The sequence below is a fragment of the Hemitrygon akajei genome, chromosome 6 (assembly GCF_048418815.1).
Source record: "Hemitrygon akajei chromosome 6, sHemAka1.3, whole genome shotgun sequence".
Classification (NCBI taxonomy): Eukaryota; Metazoa; Chordata; class Chondrichthyes; order Myliobatiformes; family Dasyatidae; genus Hemitrygon; species Hemitrygon akajei.
The window spans coordinates 181,279,345-181,298,029 of record NC_133129.1 but is presented as its reverse complement, the minus strand read 5'-3'; the positions used below and the strand labels follow the sequence as shown (position 1 = coordinate 181,298,029).

At 45.2% G+C, this 18,685-nt stretch overlaps 1 protein-coding gene across 7 annotated transcripts in view; it reads right to left on the bottom strand.

The window, feature by feature from the left end:
- Positions 1–18,685, bottom strand: part of hipk3a (homeodomain interacting protein kinase 3a) — a 238,865-nt gene that overhangs the window by 4,525 nt on the left and 215,655 nt on the right. For all 7 annotated transcript variants that reach the window (XM_073049871.1, XM_073049872.1, XM_073049870.1 and 4 more), the window contains 4 exons: positions 16,469–16,759; positions 8,215–8,361; positions 3,272–3,516; positions 770–897 (listed from right to left, as the gene is read on the bottom strand). In XM_073049871.1, the coding sequence (XP_072905972.1) occupies positions 770–897; positions 3,272–3,516; positions 8,215–8,361; positions 16,469–16,759 (811 nt within the window). The remainder of the gene's footprint in view (positions 1–769; positions 898–3,271; positions 3,517–8,214; positions 8,362–16,468; positions 16,760–18,685) is intronic.

Below are 18,685 nucleotides of genomic sequence, written 5' to 3'. Positions count from 1 at the left end.
CCCATAACTTTGGAAACCAACAATGCAGCCAGGGCTAGGGCTTGTGCTGCAGTCATTTGAGTGTGTACAGCAATGCAGTGCACTGAGGCTAGGGCTTATGCAGTGATGTACTAGGTCATCGCAGTCATGGTTAGGGTCTGTGAAATGCAGTGGTGCACCAAAACTCCAGTGCAGAGTGAGGACAGATGAATGCAAGTATTGATGTACTGCAGCTAGGGTAAAATCTTGTGTGAAATGCATTATTGCACTAGAGCAAGGTAAGGATTTACACAACAACGCATTGCTGTTGCTGCACTGCATTGTGGAATGATGCACAACGAGGCAGGGGTCTCGTTTAGCTATGCATTAGTGGACTGCACCAATAGTAAGGGATTGTGCATTGATGCATTCATGTGTGAGCATTGTGAATGAGCGGATGTGTGTGTGTGTGCATGCGTGAGGCTTTGTTTCTGTGTGAGACAATCTGTGTGTACATCTGAGACTGCGCATTTGTATGTGAGAGAAACTATGTGCATGTGTAAAACATGTGAGTGCATGCCTCGTGGGAGTGCGTGTACGTTTATTAAGTCGGTAAAGCAGAGTCTTGGACCTCCTTATCCTTGCCTTTGAGTCATGACCTAGCTGGTGTAATTGAAAGAAATCACACCCTGCCACTTGCCAATTCTTACCGCAGAGGAAGCAACTCACCCTCCACCCCAAGGAACTGATGGGAAAAAGGTAACTGAGGGTCACAGGGGAAGGGGGTTGTGTTACAGCTGACCAAACGTACCTGACCAAAATTCATGGGTTGCTGTTGGAATGCTGATAAGGACTTCTGCTGGCGAATCCCTGTGGATGAGAGTTGGTTTATTCTTGCAGGAGCTGATGAGCGCTTTGTCCCTGACCGCCTCGTCGTATCTAGGAGGGAAAAGCATTGCAAAGAGGTGAGACCATGCAACCTGTGGAGTGCTCCTATAAAACTACCGGTAGACTTGAGATTAAAGAGGTTCACAGTGAACAATCTGCACCAACGACAGTGTCATAGGGTCAGAGAGCACAACAATACGGAACCAGGCATTTCAGCCCATCTGGGCGATGCTAAAATATTACGCTAGTAAGGAGCTTGTACGTCATCCCATGAACACGTGGGTTTCCTCTGCCGCTCCGGTTTTCTCCCACACTCTAAAGCTGTACCGGTTAGTAGGTTAACTGGTCATTGTAAATTGTCCTGTGATTAGGCTGGATGGGTTGCTGGGTGGTGCAGCTTGTAGGGCCAGAAATAAATTACCGTAGATTCCGGATTATAAGCCGCTACTTTTTCCCCACATTTTGAACAGCTTTGAACTCTGCGGCCTTTAATCCAGAGCGGCTAATACATGTTTTTTTTTCATGCCGCCTCGTAAACATTTTGCCTCGTAACAGTAGACCAATAAAATTGATGAGTAGTTCACAGAGGTCCAATGAAATTGTACGATAAATCAAGCGCACTTTCACAATTAAATTATTGTAAATCAGTCATTTGTACTCACCCTCATCAACATGGAAAACACTCGAAGAAAAGCATTGTGCTGCCTTTATGGCAGTTACTTAGTTTATAATATTTTCGCTTAGTAATTCATTTGTTAGTTAAAGTTAGAAGTGTTTTAACTATATTTGTTTTCTGTACTACATCCCGGGATGCTATGACGTCACACCCGGTTTCGCCGCGTCTTGTGGGATACCAGTTTGCGATATACGGGAAGGTGGGGGCATTACGCGAGCACATCAGACCCGAGCGCATCAGACCCGAGCGCATCAGACCCGAGCACATCAGACCCGATTAGACCCGATCGCGTTACGCGAGCTCATCAGACCCGAGCGAAAACGCTGCTTTTAAGTTAAAGGCGATCAATAACTTTTCCTGGTAGGCTGCAGTATATATATTTTTACCAGTCGCTAGGAGATATTGGAATGTTGTTCGTGCTGTTCAGTAAAAAAGTATATGCAACTTAATTTGTGTTACCGATACGTATGTATATTTAAAAGTAGCCGTATTACAGGCACGGTTCGAAAAAAAGCATTTGCAATATATATTTGTTTGTTACCATATGGATTTAATTAAAAGTTAAAAAATCCTCACGTGTAATATCTTTCTGTGTAAATATCTCATATTACAACGTGGGACACCTGCGGCCGAAAATCCGGTGCGGCCTTTACAATTAAAAAATTGATTTTATTTCTAAAATTAGAGCCAGCGGCTTTTAATCAGGTGCGCTCTGTAGTCCGGAATCTACGGTAGGTATCCTGCAGTCCTCCAGCATCTCACCTGTGGCTACCGACATTTTAAATACCTCCACCAGGGCCTCTGCAAATTCTACATTAGCCTCCCACAAGGTCTGAAGGGGCATCCTGTCAGGACCTCAGGAAGTATCCACCCAAATTTCCCCCAAGACAGAAAAAACACCCCCCCTCCGTAATCCGTATACATTCTATGACCTCACTGCTGTTCTGCCTCAGTTCAATAGACTCTGTCCAGCTCCTGAGTAAATACAAATGCAAAAGAAACATATAAGATTTCCCATCTCTTTTAGCTCCATCCATAGATTACCACTCTGATCTTCCAGAGGACCAAGTTTGTCCCTTACTATCCTTTCACTTTTAACCTGTCTAAAGCAGCCTTTTGGATTCTCCTTCCCCACGTTTACCAGAGCAACCTCGTACTTCTTTTAGCGCTCCAGATTTTCTTCTTAAGTGTTTTCTTGCATTTCTCAAACTCCTCAAGTACCTCATTTGTTCCTTCCTGTCTAAACCTGCCATGCACCTCCTTCTTAACTAGGGCCTCAATATCGCTCGAAAGCCAAGGATCAGTAAACCCGTTATCCCTGACAGGGCCTAAAAGTGGTGGGTCTTCGTTTCACTCCACTGTAACACTCTGCTAGAAACCAGGTGGGATGACAATAATTAACCAATTCTGTGCCCTTCTCAACCTGGCACCACTCCTCATGCTGTGTATTTTTATTTATTTAGAGATACAGCACGGTACAGGCCCTTCTGGGTGAATGGTCCTGCAATGCCTAACCACACCCTGGTGATCAATTAACCTCCTATTGGTATGCCTTTGGAATATGAAGGGAAACCTCTGGTTACCAGAGGCTCACGGAGAACTTAGGATCTCCTTACAGACAGCTCGTGGAGGAACTGAATCTGGATCACTGGCACTCTAAACACTAACTGCTAGGCTACCGCGTTGCTCCGCTTTGCAACTGCTGCAGCCCCGATTCTCGTGGGCCAGGTGTAAAAGGGAGGCACCTACCTGCATTTGAAACCCGCTCACTGAGGTCCGTCACAGAGATGGAGTTGTTGTTCTGCGCCACCACACTGTGCCCAGCGGGCTTGGTGCTGTCCGCTGCCTTGGAGCCCAGGCCAGCTGTGTTCCGGTTGGCAGCGTCCTGGAGCAATCGCTCCTCCAGGAAGGGACTCTCATTCTGGCTAGGTGGGTCAGTAGTCGGCGATCCATCCACAGTGTCGCAGCTGATCTCCCGCTCATCCTCCGACATGCTGGAATGGGAATGGTTACAATGCACTGCTTACTGATTCCGATTCAAACTCAGATTTATTTATCACATCTGCATCAAAACATACAGTGAAATGCATCATTTGCGTTAACAACCTACATACCTAGAGATGAGCTGGGGGTGACAGCTCACAAGTATTGCCTCACATTCCAGTGCCCACATAGCAAGCCCACAATGATCAGCAGAAGAACACAAGGCACAGCAATATTTTTCGTTTCTGTATGTTTTTATATGTACTACATGTGCTACTGTGTTTTGCACCTTGGCCCCAGAGCAGCAATGTTTCCTTTAGCTCTATTCATGTGTATGGTTGAGTGACAATTAAACTTGACCTTGAGCAAAACAGAACACAACAAGCAACGAAAAAACAAGAGCAAAACAAGCCCCATTCCTCCCTGCTGCCACACACATACACACGGTTCAGTGAAGTAAAGGAAACTGCCACTACACTGTTGCTGTACAGGGAGAAATTGGGCTTACACACAACCTCAAGACTCCCCCACCCCCACCGAAGATTTTCACAGGCAAATAGAGCTCCATCCTTTTGAAGGCTGTCTTGCTGTAAAATGCACTCAACAAACTCCCACAAATAGCAAAGTAGGAATAAACAAGACGCAGGAAGGACTTGGTGGATCAGGCTGTATCTGTGATATGAAGGACCCCAGTCACCCTGCTCATGGACTGCTTGTCCCACTCCCATCAGGGAGGAGGCTACGCAGCATCCACACTGGGACCACCAGACTCAAAAACAGTTACTTTCCCCAAGCAGTGAGGCTGATCAACACCTCCACCCACTAACCCACCCTCCTTGCCCCAACCACCACAACCTATCATTTCCCGTCAGTCACGTTATGTATAGACACTCCTGTGCCTAGCATGACTTTATGGACATACAATTTATCTATCTATATGTTATCTTACGTGTATATATTTATTATGTCTTTATTGCATTTATTATGCTTATTCATTTTTTATACTGTATCAAATCTGGAGTAGCAGTTATTTCGTTCTCCTTTACACTTATAATACAATAAATGTATTAAACAATCTTGAAATGGGCAGTTGCCAAGAGCCTCCATCTGAACTGACTGTCGACCATCCATTTCCTTCCACAGACGCTACCCGACCCACTGCGTTCCTCCGGCACTTTGTGTGCTGTTCTAGTTCCCAGCAACTGCACTCTCTGATGTCCCCAGCAGTGATGAGATAACTTTATTATAAACACAGGAGATTCTACAGGTGTTAGAAATCCACACAAAATGCTGGAGGGGAATAAAAAGTCGATCTTTCAGGCTGAGCCCCTTCTTCAGGACTGGAGGGGAAGAGTGAAGAAGCCAGAATAAGATGAGGGGGAGGGGTGGGGAAGGAAGTAGAGGCTGGAAAGCTGGAAGGTGATAGGTAAGATCAGGTGGGGGGAGGAGCTGTGTGGATGCAGGAGGGGGGGATCAAGTTTCCTTCTTCTTCACCCCTTTATCTTTTCCATCTATCCCCCCACCCCCACCCACCTTCCTCATCACCTGGTCTCACCGATCATTTGCCAGCTTGTACTCCTACCCCACGCCTCAGCTTCTTATTGAGATAACGTTATCAGTCATGTTGGTGTGGAACAAACATTGGTCCAACTGCAGGGTGTGAACTCTAACGCTTGTCTACCTAGCTGTCTGTGTGTCTAGGCAGCTATCTATCTACATGTCTGTCTGTCGAGATACGGTGCGGAACAGGCCCTTCAAGTCACACTGCCCAGCAATGCCCCAATTTAACCCTAGTCTAAGCTCGGGACAACTTACAATGATGAATTCACCTATCAACCAGTACGCCTTTGGACTGTGGGAGGAAACCGGAGCTCCCGGAGGAAACACACAAGGTCACAGGGAGAACGAAGAAACTCCTAATAGACAGCAGCGGGAACTGAACCTGGGTTGCTGGGACCATAAAGCGTTGTGCTAACCACTATGCTACCGTGCCACCTTTTATTCTACATTGTGATGTTAGATTCTTTTTGTTGAATAGGGGACTGGTTTAAATGTCTTAGCTGGCAGAACCAAGCCCTGGCAACCCGGTACTGTACTGGATTACATACTCAGATCTCTGCGACTGGGCATAGACCCTTTAACAAAAAGAAACTGCTGGAGGAACTCAGCAGGTTGCACAGCGTCTGTGGAGGGAAATGAATAGCTGATGTTTCGGGTCGAGCCCCTTCAACTGGACTGAAAGAGCAGTATAAAGAGGTGAAGGGAATAAATGCCGGCAGGTGATAGGTGGATTCAGGTGTGGGGCTGAAAGGCAGATTGAGGGGGGTGTTGAAGATAGTGCCAGAGGCTGGGAGGTGATAGGTGGACCCAGGTGTGGGGCTAATATGCAGATGCAGATGGGGAGAGTGGGAATAGCATCAGGAGAGGGCTGTGGAGATGATGCCAGGGTCAGGGAGGTGATAGGTGGACCCAGGTGTGGGGCTAATATGCAGATGCAGATGGGGAGAGTGGGAATAGCATCAGGAGAGGGCTGTGGAGATGATGCCAGGGTCAGGGAGGTGATAGGTGGAAGTGATACTAGGCTGCAGATGGTCGAATCAGATGGGAAAAGAAAGTGAAGCATCCCTGCACCATCTATTTCTACTGTCAATGTCCTGTCTATTCCTTTAGTTCGAATGAAGGGTCTCGATCTGAAACTCCGACTGTCCATTTCCCTCCACAGATGCTGCCTGACACCCTGAGATTCCCCCAGCAGCTTGCTTTTTGCACTCCAGATCTCAACTTCTGCAGTTAATTGCAGTTAGTCTATGTATTTAACAGTTAATTGTACATTGTATTTCATAGGATTAATTTTATATTTATTGTGCTCTTTTTGCTGATTGTATTTTTTATGGATTATTTTGTTCTCCTTTGCACACTTGTGCACTGTACAATGACAGTAAAACTTCTGAATTGTGTCTCCATGAACCCTTAAAGTTCCATGTCAGAAGGTGGTGTTTCCACAGGCTGAATGGTTGGTTCTTTGTACAGAAACCTCTCAGGCCAGGGGGTGCTTTGGTGCAGAGGAAAACTCGCTAGTGGCAATACCAATGAGTACTCTAGTTAAATACTTTCTCATAGACCACACACTGCTTCGGGCTAAATGCTTTACTTTTGTAAGAGCTGCCAATGCACAAATCTCTGTTCTAAAGGGATGTCTCTCTATTCTGAGGCTGTTCCCTTTAGTCCTAGACTCTACCACTATAGGAAACATCCTCTCCACATCCACTCTTTTATCATTGACATATGCCAAGAAATTTGCTGCTTTGTGGCAGCAGTACTGTGCAATACATGAAAAAAATATAAATTACGATAGATAGATCAATACCGTAACATGCAAAATGGTGGATGAACTCAGTAGGTCAGGCAGCATCTAGGAACAGGAATAAGCAGTCAACATTTTAAGCTGAAACCCTTCATCAGGATAAAATGTATAAAAGAACAAGGTAGAGTTCATGGGTTCTTGGACCGTTCAGAAATCTGATGCCAGAGGGGAAAAAGCTGTTCCTAAATTGTGGAGTGTGGGTCATCAGGCTCCTGTACCTCCACCCTGATGAAGTAGTGAGGAGAGGCTGGCTTGTAACCCCTTTCTAATGCTCCTCAATTTGTCTTCCTGCATCATAGGCATTCAGGAAACTCCAGCCAAGACCTGGAGGTTCCTTGCTTGCGTACCAAGGCAACAGCTCGACTCAGTGTTACTGCCCCATGTTGCACGCAGTGCACTGTACACTCCCCGTCAGTGGAGCTGCGAAGGGCTGCAACGCATGGCGAGGTATTATTCTGAAAAGCACATGCTGAGACTGAGGGTGGACCTCACTGTGGCTACGGAGAGCTCTGAAAGTTTCAGGTTGAATTAGTTGTTTGTTGGGAAAGACTGTGTGTTGAATTATTCGGTAGACAAGGCAGAGTTTCACTACCAGTATTCGAATGCCATGCTTGGTTAGTAACATCAGTGCCCGTACTGCAATACACTTCCCCTTATCAAACCTTTCCACACATACACACACAAAGCACTGTTCTGTTTCTGAGCACTGAGCAATTCTGAATCAGGTTAAATATCATGAGCATATGTTGTGGAAGTTGTTGCTTTGTGGCCGGAGTATTTTGCAACACATATTAAAAAATATAAGTTACAATAATATAATATACTACATAATATACAACAGTATGAGAGCAAACATCAGAATAAAATAGTGAGGCAGTGTAGATGGATTCATTGTTCATTCAGAAATTGTATAATTGTACCGTACATATAACCATACGGGCACAGTAGCGTAGTGGCTTGTGCAACGCTTCACAGTGATCACCGATCGGGGTTCAATTCCCGCTGCTGTCTTGTGAGCAGTTTGTACATTCTCCCCATCAATGTGTGGATTTTCTCCGGTTTCCTCCCATATTCCAAGGACGTACGGTTAGGGTTAGTGAACTGTGGGCATGCCATGCTGGTACCGGAAGCATGGCAACACTCGAAGGCTGCTTTTGCTGATTTGATTTGAAGCAAGCGACACACTTCACTGTAGGTCTCACTGTTTCAAAGTACACGCGAGAACCAAAGCTGATCTTTAATTTTTATGTCGTGCAAAACAACAAATTCCACAGCAGAGGTACATCAGTGACAATAAGCCTGACACTGATTCTGAACCCTCTCTCCCGCCCCGACTGGCACCTACCTGTTTGGCCTCTTGCAGGGAGACGGGCTGGAATGCGCAGAATCAGATGAACTCGTGCTCAAGGTGCTGTCCGGACTACTCAATGAACACACGCGGTCGATGTTCAGCGTGCTCTGGCAGGCTTCGCAGTCTGGGCTGCCTTTACAACTGTGCGGGGGGGGCGGGAGATAAAAATCAACAGCATCACATATCAGATAAAACAAACCTTTTGTGACAAAACAGCTTAGAACATAGAACATTACAGATCCTTAATAATCAAAACCAACATCTTCCCAATCACTAAGGTCAGACGAATTGGTCTAGAGTTTCCTTTCTTCTGCTTTTCTCTCTTCTTGAAGAGTGGAGTGACATTTGCAATTTTCCAGACTTCCGAAACCTTTCCAGAATCTAGAGATTCTTGAAAAATCATTACTAGTGTTTCTACCATCTCTTCAGCCATCTCTTTCGGAACACTGGGATGTACACCATCCGGTCCAGGTGACTTATCTACCTTCAGACCTTCAGTTTTCCAAAAACCTTCTCTCTAGTAATGGTAATTTCACCCTCTTCATGACCCCTGAAACTTGGAATGTCCACCATACTGCTAATGTCTTCCACAATGAAGACTGATGTAAAATAATTATTCAGTTCATCCGCCATTTCCTTGTCCCTCATTACTACCTCTCCAGCATTGTTTTTCAGCAATCTGATATCCACTCTCGCCTCTATTTTACATCATCTTATTGTACATCTCTAAAAGTTATCTCTGATCCTCCTTCTCTCCAAAGAGAAAAGCTTTTTCCAATCATCTCCCACCAATTCCAACAACCAGAACCCATCTTCTCCCCATTGTCAAGCCTTGTATCCCCTTCTGTTCTTCCAACAAAAGTTTTGGAGACTACATGTAGACTCCTGCAAATTTTGCTCTTGCACCAACACCTCTTTTGTTACAGTCTCTACAGCCCTCTGCACTTTGACCATTACTCTCCTCCCTAACTACCATCCATGCCGAAAAACACTGAACAACTCTGAAGAACGTCGATGCGAGACTCTTTGAACCTGATTTTTCCAAAACCCTCTCCCGAGTCCCATTTATGTGTCTGCCTGCTAAATATTGAAAAGACTCCTGAGAGTCTTTACTGACGTTAATACCCAATAACAAAATTGCCTGCAGCTCCGCATATCACCTAAAGTTTAATATTTAATTTAGTTCATTAATCTTATTTATTCATTCATTCAATTTATCAATTTCTTTCTTTCCTTCTTTCTATCCACCTATCTATCTAGCTGTCTAGAAGTTTGGCTGATCACCAAGCTTCGCAAAATATTTGCAGACGTTTCAGCTCCAATCGAGAAGCCGTCAACAATGCACAGTTGAGGATGTTCAAAACCTGATGCTTGTGTAGCTCAGCTAATAGTTGGTTGACCAATTTAGTAGTTGACCTATGCTACCGTGGCACCCTGTTATAAGTCATAATAATGTAATAGCCTTTCTGAAGAAAAGACTGAAAGACGATCAATGTTCTTTAATATTTTTGTGATAAATTATCTATGGAATTAAATAGCAAAGGGTGCTTTATTACTTGTCAGATCAGAATGCTAGTAAGTTGTTAGATATTAATATGTACAATGACTTACAAAATTTAAAGATTAGAATTTAATTCCAATTTAAAACTGGATGACCCTTTAGTTTCTTTATACATAAGGATTTGACACAAGATGCACTTGGATTGGAGTCAGATTTTTTATGTTTTAAAGACAATTTAATTTACAAGGATTTAAAATCTTGCAAGTTTGAAGTTGAATTTGGTAAAGTAAGTGTTTAATTGAAAAACGATGGTCTTTGTTTAAAAAAAAGTACTTGATATTTACAATCAGCAATGAAAAACTAATTGTATATTTTTAAACGTAATTTGGGTTAGTGAGATAGGGTAGTTGAACACCCTTGCTCCATCTGCAGAAAGCAGAGTTTCCCAATGGTCAACCATTTTAATTCCTATCCCCATTCCCGTTTTGATGTGTGGGCCCAAGGCTTCCTTCACTGCCATCTCTGCCACAATGAGGCCACTCTCAGGTTAGAGGAGCAATATCTCATATTTCATCAGGGTAGTCTTCAACCTGATGACATGAACATCAATTACTAATTTCTAATAATTCTCCCTCTTCCCCTCCCCTCTTCTTCTATTCTCCACTCTGGCCTCTTCTCACTGCCTGTCATCTTCTCCAGGTCCCCCCCCCCTTCCCTTTCTCCCATGGTCCACACTCCTCTCCTATCAAATTCCTTCTTCTCCAGCCCTTCATCTTTTCCAGCTTTAACCCCCTCCCTCACCCACTCCCTGACTTTATCTACCTGTATCTCCCTCCAGCTTGTACTCCTTCCCCCCCCCCCCCACCTTCTTCTGGCTTCATCCCCCTTTCTTTCCAGTCCTGATGAAAGGTCAACTGTTTATTTTTTTCCATAGATGCTGCTTGACCTGTTGCGTTCCTCCAGCATTTTGTGTGTGTTGCTCTAAATTTCCGGCATCTGCAGAATCTCTTGTGTCTGGGATTAGCCAGTTCTTTGTTTATTTCATATTCAAATAAAAGTTAATTTGTAGCTTTTTAATAAAAGGGCAGCACAGTTCATTGCAGTTGGTGTAATGCTGTAAGGTAGGGGTCCAATTCCTGCCACTGTCTGTGTTCTCCCTGTGACCAAGTCAGTTTCCTCCAGGTGTTCCAGTTTCCTCCCACATTCTAAAGACGTGCAGGTTAGTGAGGGTTAGTAAGTTGTGGGAATGCTACGCTGACACTTGTAGGCTGCCGCTAGTAAATCCTGCATTTCACTATATGTTCTGATTTTCGATGTACATTTGATAGATCTTTAAATCCTTGCTTCCTGTGCTCTGAAGCAATACCATTTGCAGCCACAGGGTGGCGCCTAATCTTAACATTTTGCCAGCCCTACAGCTAGTTGAATGGTGCACAGCTCCAACACACCTCAGCACTGGCAGCGTGATATCCTGTGTTTCATCAAACAAAAACTACCTGTCAAAATATGCCACTGAGAAAATTATTGCCTGAACTCCAATAATTTTGCCTGCACAGTCTATAGATGTGAAGCAATGCAGCAGCAAGATCACAGACCCTAGAGAGATTACAGAGGAAGAGGTGTTTGCAGATTGGGTCTCGGAGCCTGTGGGAGGCTAGTGCAGAAATTGCAGGGGCCCTAGCAGAGACATGGGTGGATTGGAGTGTAGCTAATGTTGTCCATTATTTAAGAAAGGCTCTAAGAATAAGCCAGGAAATCACAGGCTGGTGAGCCTGACATCAGTAGTGGGGAAATTATTGGAAGGTATTCTAAGGGACCAGATATGGGAGTTCTTCAGGGAAGTTACCAGAAAAGTTGATGAAGGCAAGACAATAGATGTTGTCTACATGGACTTTAAGAAGGCCTTTGATAAAGTCCCGCATGGGATGTTGGTCGAGAAGGTATCAGTCACTTAGCATTCAAGATGAGGTAGTAAATTGGATTAGACATTCACTTTGTGGGAGAAGCCAGAGAGTGGTTGTAGACTTTCACGGTGAGTAGTAGGCACTGAGGAGTGTGGTTGAACAGGGGGATCTGGGAATACAGATCCATAGTTCCACGAAAGAGGCGTCACAGGTAGATAGGGTCGCAATACAGCTTTTGGCACACTAGCTTTCATAAATGAATGTACTGAGTACAGGAGTTGGGATGTTGTGTTGAAATTGTGTAAGACACTGGTGACATCTAATTTGGAGTATTCTGTGTAGTTTTGGTCACCTACCTACAGGAACAATGTAAATAAGATTGGAAGAATGCAGAGAAAATTTACAAAGATTATACTAAAAGGTTGAATGGGTTAGAACTTTATTCTCCAGAACGTCAAAGATTGATGTATACAAAAATATGAGGGGTATGGACAGCAGGCTTTTTCCACTGAGGTTGGGTCAGACTACAACTAAGGGTCATGGGTTAAAGGTAGAAGGTGAAATGTTTTAAGGGGAGCATGAGGGGGATCTTCTTCGCTCAGAGAGTGTGGAACAACCTGCCAGTGCAAGTGGTGGATACAGGGTCAATTTCAACATAGAAGAGAGATTTGGATAGGTACATGGATGGGAGGGGTATGGAAGGCTATGGTCCAGGTGCAGGTCAATGGGAGTAGGTAGTTCAATGGTTGGGCATGGACTGGATGGGCCAAAAAGCCTGTTTCTGTGCTATAGTGTTCTATGACTCTCTCTCGCTCTCTCACTCTAGAGACATGTAACAATCTTGGGGTTAAGTACATGTGTGGGGGGGGGGGAGGAAGGAACGGGGTTTGGTTTGCTGCTCTGGTTTTGTTGCTTGATGTGCTCAGTGTTGTTGTGCCAAGCCTTGTGGAGCATGCGACTGGGCTGCCAGAATGTGTGGCAACACTTATGGACATCCCTCGGTTGTGATGGTTGTTAACACAAACGCCGCGTTTGACTGCATCTTCTGATGTAAATGTGGTGAATAGATCCTAATTTCAATCAGGATAAAGGTAACACTGGGATTAGAGGACTGTTCGTGTATGAGGGTGGGTGGGAGGATGAAAGGGCCTGGTTGCTTGTTATGGCAACAGACTGGGTGGCAATACTTGCAGGCTGCTTCCAGCGCATCCTCGCGAGTGTTGGTTGTTAAAGCAAACAACCAATTTCATTTTATGCCTTGGTACTGGTGATAAATAAACTTGAATTTTGAACCTCGAATCATACCCGCTTTCCCTGCGTTGCAGAAGGATAGGGTAGGAGGCCCTCTGATGGTCAGGGTCGATCTTGAATTCTGCATCTTAGGAACAGCAGAGACCGATGCAGTTTGGCACCAGCAATGTGGCACAGGAGTTGCCAGTCAGTGTTGAGCTCACACAGGGTGGAATTGAATTTGGGCTGCTGGCGCCGCACTAACCATTGTGCCACTGTGCTGCCCCATGCAGCGTGTTGTGCTGTCACTACAAACAGCTAATTTTCAAGACATTTATACCTTGGGTATGACAACGATAAACATGAACCTCTTCCACGTGCAAGGCTTAGGTGTTGGGTGCTTGAAAGGGGCTGCTAGTTTGCTTTAATACCATATGATAAGGAGCAGAATTAGGCCACTCAGCCCATCAAGTCTGATCTGCCATTCTATCATGGCTGATTTTATTAACCCCTTTAATCCCATTCCCCGTAGCCTTTGATGCCCTGACTAAACGAGGACCCATCAACTTTCACTTTAAATATACTCAATGACTTGGCCTCCACAGCAGTCTGTGGTAATGAATTCCACAGATTCACCACCCTCTGGCTAAAGAAAATCCCTCTCATCTCTGGCCTTAAGGATGTCCTGGTATTCTGAGACTGTGTCCTCTGGTCCTAGACTCCTCGATTTTTGGAAACCTCCTCTCCACATCACTCTATTCAGGCTTTTCAATATTTGATTGTTTCAGTGAGATTCCCCTACCCCATTCTTCTAAACTCCAGTGAGTATAGGCCCAAAGCCGTCGAGTGCTCCTCCTACATCCCGGGATGTGATCCTCCCGGGATCTTTCTTGTAAACCTCCTCAGGACCCTCTCCAATGCCAGCACATCCTTTCTCAGATATGGGGCCAAAACTGCTCACAATACACCAAATATAGTCTGACCAATGCTTTATAATGCTTCAACATTACATCCTTGCTATTATGTTCTGGTCCTTTCAAAATGAATGCTACAATGAAGTTGGCTTTCTCACCACTGACTCAACCTGAATGTTACCCTTCAGGGAATCCTGCACGAGGACTCCCAAGTCTCATTGCACCTCTAATTTCAGATAAGAAGCTTTTAGATAGCTGCCCTTGGGGAAGACCATTAGACCATAAAAAGTAGGAGCAGCATCAAGCTATTTACAGGTCTGTTACGCCATTTCATTACGGCTGATTATCATCCCTCTCAAACCCATTCTCCTGCCTTCTCCCATAACCTTTGACACACTTAATAATCAAGAACCTATCAATAAATGTGCCCAATGATTCCAAATATACTCATTGAATTCCAGATTCACTACCCTCAGACGTCATGAAGACCCTAGAGAGGCTGGTCCTGGCTCACCTCTGACCCCTGGTCAGATCAGCCTTTGATCCTTTGCAGTTTGCCTACCAGGAGCACACTGGAATCGACGATGCTGTCATCTACCTGCTGAGCAGACTCTACTCCCATCTGGATAAGCAGGGGAGCACTGTGAGGATTTCTCAAGTGCCTTCAATACCACTGAGCCCTCATTGCCGGGGGATAAGCTCCGTTCAATACAGATCGGTACTTCCATTGATTTCTGGACAATGGATTACCTGACTGTCAGACTGCAGTTTGTGTGTCTTCAGAGCTGTGTGTCAGACATGGGATATAAGCAGCACTGGGGCCCCACAGGGGACTGTACTGGCTCCCTTCCTGTTTATCCTGCATACTTTGGACTTTAGATGCAGCACTGAGTCATGTCATTTGCAGAAATTCTCTGATCACTCAGCAATAGTTGGGAGTATAAAGGGAGGACGGGAGGATGAATACAGGGGCCCTGGTGGAGGACTTTGTCAAATGGTGCAAGCGGAATCATCTGCAGCTCAACATCAGTAAGACAAAGGAGATGGTGATGGGCTTGCTCCCTGTTGCTATTGATGGTGAGGACGTAGATGTGAAGTCCTACAAGTACATGGGGGTGCATCTGGATGACAGACTTGAGTGCAGAACCAACACAGAGGCTGTGTACAAAATGGGCCAGAGTCACCTCTACTTCCTGAGGAGACTGAGGTCCTTTGGAGTATGCAGGCCTCTCCTTCACATGTTCTACCAGCCTGTTGTTGCCAGCATAATCTTTTTTGTGGTGGTGTGCTGGGGCAATGGCATCAACACCGGTGATGCCAACAGGCTCAATAAACCGATTAGAAAGGCTGGCTCTGTTATAAGATTCAAACTGGACACACCGGAGGCTGTGGTAGGACAAAGGACCCTGTGGAAAATCCTGGCAATTCTGGACAATGTTTCTCACACTCTGCTTGACACCTTGACTGAACAGAGGAGCAGTAAAAGACTAAGACAACTGTGCTGCTCCGAAGAGCACTACATGAGGTCATTCTTACCCTCTGCCATCAGGCTCTATAATGAGTCAACCTATAGCTGAGGAACTGATCAAACTTTTGACTTACAAATCTTGTACATTTTATTTTTAAGGTAACTTATTTTTCTTTCTTACTTCTCTTCTAATATTTGTATATCCGTGCACATGTAATGCTACGGTGACACTGTAATTTCCTTTGGGATCAAAAAAGTATCTATCTGTCTGTCTCAGGCTAAAGAGATTTCTCCTCATCTCTGTTCTAAAGGGACTGCCTTGCATTCTGAGGCTGTGCCTTCTGGTCCTAGACTACCCCACTATGGGAAACATCTTATCCACGTCCACTTTGCTTCTCTCTGCTGCATGCCCCTCAATTCCTCCTTCAGAAAGGAGGCAATCGAAGTTCAACGTTCAAAGTAAATTTTTAATCTAAGTACATATATGTCACCATATGCTACCTTAAGATTCATTTTCCTGCAGGCATTCACTACAGAACAAAGAAATACAATGAAAAACAACATACATACAAAGAATGACAAAGTGCAAAAGAAGGCAAACTGTGCAAATACAAAAAAAAATGAAATAATACTGAGAACGCAAGTTGAAATTGAGGGATCTAGAGCAAACCGCAGCGAACAGAGTCAAGAAGCAAAATGACTGATTTAAACTGGCTCTCCTCGTCTCCCTCTCTTCTCAAGCAGAAGGTCATGGGTCCCAAGCCACCAGATTCAGGAGCAGTTGTTACTCTGCAGCTATCAGGCTCCTGGACTCTCACTCACCTCTGCTCTGAACTGTCCCCACAGCCTGTAGACTCACCCTGGGGACTCCGCAGCCATCGGTCTCCTGGACCAACTTCACTTGCCTTGGTGCTGAACCGTCTCCACAGCCTGACCCTTGGGGACTCTGCAGCTCATGTTCTATGTTTTATTTGTTCAGTATTTTGCATGACTTGTCCTCTTTTGCACACTGGATGTTTGTCAGTGTGGTTTTTCATGGATTCTATTGAGTTTCTTTGTTTTGGGGCTGCCTGCAAGGAGATTACTCTCAAGGTTGTACATGGTATACATACTTGGATAATAAATGTACTTAAACTTCGAACAGGCATCCCAGGGACAGAACAATTCTCACCACATACCAGTACTTCAGCCGCACAGCCCATGCCAGATAGAGAAAAGTGAAGGGACTCACTCTGCGGGGGAATGGGTCTGGGAAGCCTCCTCGTCATCTGTGTCGCTGCTGATGGTGATGACGCTGACAGTGGGGCTCGGCGAGTCGGCGATGACAATGGCCTGGCGTTGCTGGTTGCCGTTCAGATGCGGGCCCACCGTTTCTGGGCAGCAGAAGCCCCTGTCGCCTTTGCTGTTCTGATTGTCCTGTGCCGTGGGGCAGCCCCCAGCACTGCCAGCCTTCGGTCTGCTGGCGGTCTTTGGGGAAGCCGTTGTCGTGCCCTGCAGGCCGTTCTGTGACGATGTATTGCTCCTGTTGGGAAACAAAGGGGGAGAGTGAATGGACACGGATTCCCCACCTCATCCCCATACGTGATCACTCACCTCTCTCGGAGCAAGGGGACTTGGCAATCTTCCTCAGTGGGACACACCTCCTTCGACATAAGAGGCCATTCATCCCATCAAGTCCATGGCGACTCTCAAATCCCCCCACTGATATTTCACTGTGAAACATTCCTCTCTTCACCTCCCACCGGGTTCTAAGGGAGGGGGACAATGCAGTGAAAGGTCTCATTCTTCTTCTGGGCGTCTGACTCTCTTCCCAAGTTGGGCTGCAGTGTATCTGAGTCTATTTCCAGTGCACGTGGACAGAACTTAAAACAGTACAGCTCAGAAACAGGCTCTTTGGCCCACAAAGATGTACCAGACCAAATAAATTAGTAATCAAATGGCCAACAAAACTAATCTCTTCTGCCTACATAATGTTTGAATCTTTCAATTTTTCTCACATTCATGTGCTTACGTAAACATCTCTTAAAAATCCCTGAGGGATCTACCCCTACCACCATCCCAGGCACCCACCACTCTGTGTAAAAACAATTGTCCTTCACAACTCCATTTTACTCCTCTCACCTTAAATGCATGACCTCTGGTATTAGACATTTCAACCCTGGGAAAAAGATGCTGTATCTATGCCTCTCACAATCTTACAAACCTTTATCTGATTGCCTCTCAGTTCCTCCTGCGCCTGTGAAAACAACCCCAATTTACCCAGCCTCTCGTGATAGCACATGCCCTCTAATCCAGGCAGCATCCTGGTGAACCCCTCCTGCTCCCTCTCCTAAGCCTCGATTTTCCTCCTGGAATGGGTGACTAAAACTGTATGCATTACTCCAGCACCTGCAGACTTTTTCTCGTTTGTGATTGCATTACTCCGGATGCAGCCAAACTAAAGTTTTATAAAGCTGCAGCGTAACTTCCTGACCTTTGATCTCAATGTCTCGATTTTCATGCCAGAAAAATGGAAGGCTATGTAGGAGGGAAGGACAAGATTGATTTTAGAGTATTTAAAAAGTCATGGACGAAGTCCATACTGTGCAGTACTGTTCTACGTTATATGCTAAGGTCCATCACTAGGGGAGCCAATCCCTCACAGAGACCCTGGTTCAATTCCGATCTCCCATGCTGTCTATATGGAGTTTGCATGTTCTCCTCGTGACTGTTGAAGGGTCCTGGCCCAAAGATTTGACTGTTTATTCCCCTCCATAGATGCTGCCTGACCTGCTGTGTTCCTGCAGCATATTTTGTGTGTATTGCTCTGTGAGCCTATGTGTTTCAGCTGAGTGCTTCAGTTTCCTCCACCTCCCAACACGCGCAGGTTTGTGGGTTAATTGGCTGCTGTAAATGGTCAGGGACATGTAAAGCCATGGGAGCAGGTGGTGGATGGTCATATGAGCAGCTGGTGCACATCACAAGTCCTGGTTATGTGACCACTGACACTAGGCAGACAATCTCTGAAGAGTATTGATAATGGGTGGGGTTCACCTGTATTGTAAAGACACCGCCCAGAAGAAGGCAATAGCAAGCCACTTCTGTAGAAAAATTTGCCAAGAACAATCATGATCAAGACCATGATTACCCATGTAGTATGACACAGCTCATAATAAATGAATGAAAAAAGATGAAAGAGATTCATGTGGAATTAGTGCTTTCTTGTCAACACGGATTTTATTTTATCTATTTAGAGATACCGTGTGGAACAGGTCCTTCCTGCCCATCAAGGTGAACCACCGAGCAACCCACTGATTGAACCTGAGCCTAATCACAGGACAATTTACAATGACCAATCAACCTACTAACCAGCACATCGTTGGACTGTGGGAGGAAACCAGAGCACCCAAGGAAACACATACTCACGTGAAGAACGTACAAATTCTTTACAGACGGTGCCAGAATTGAA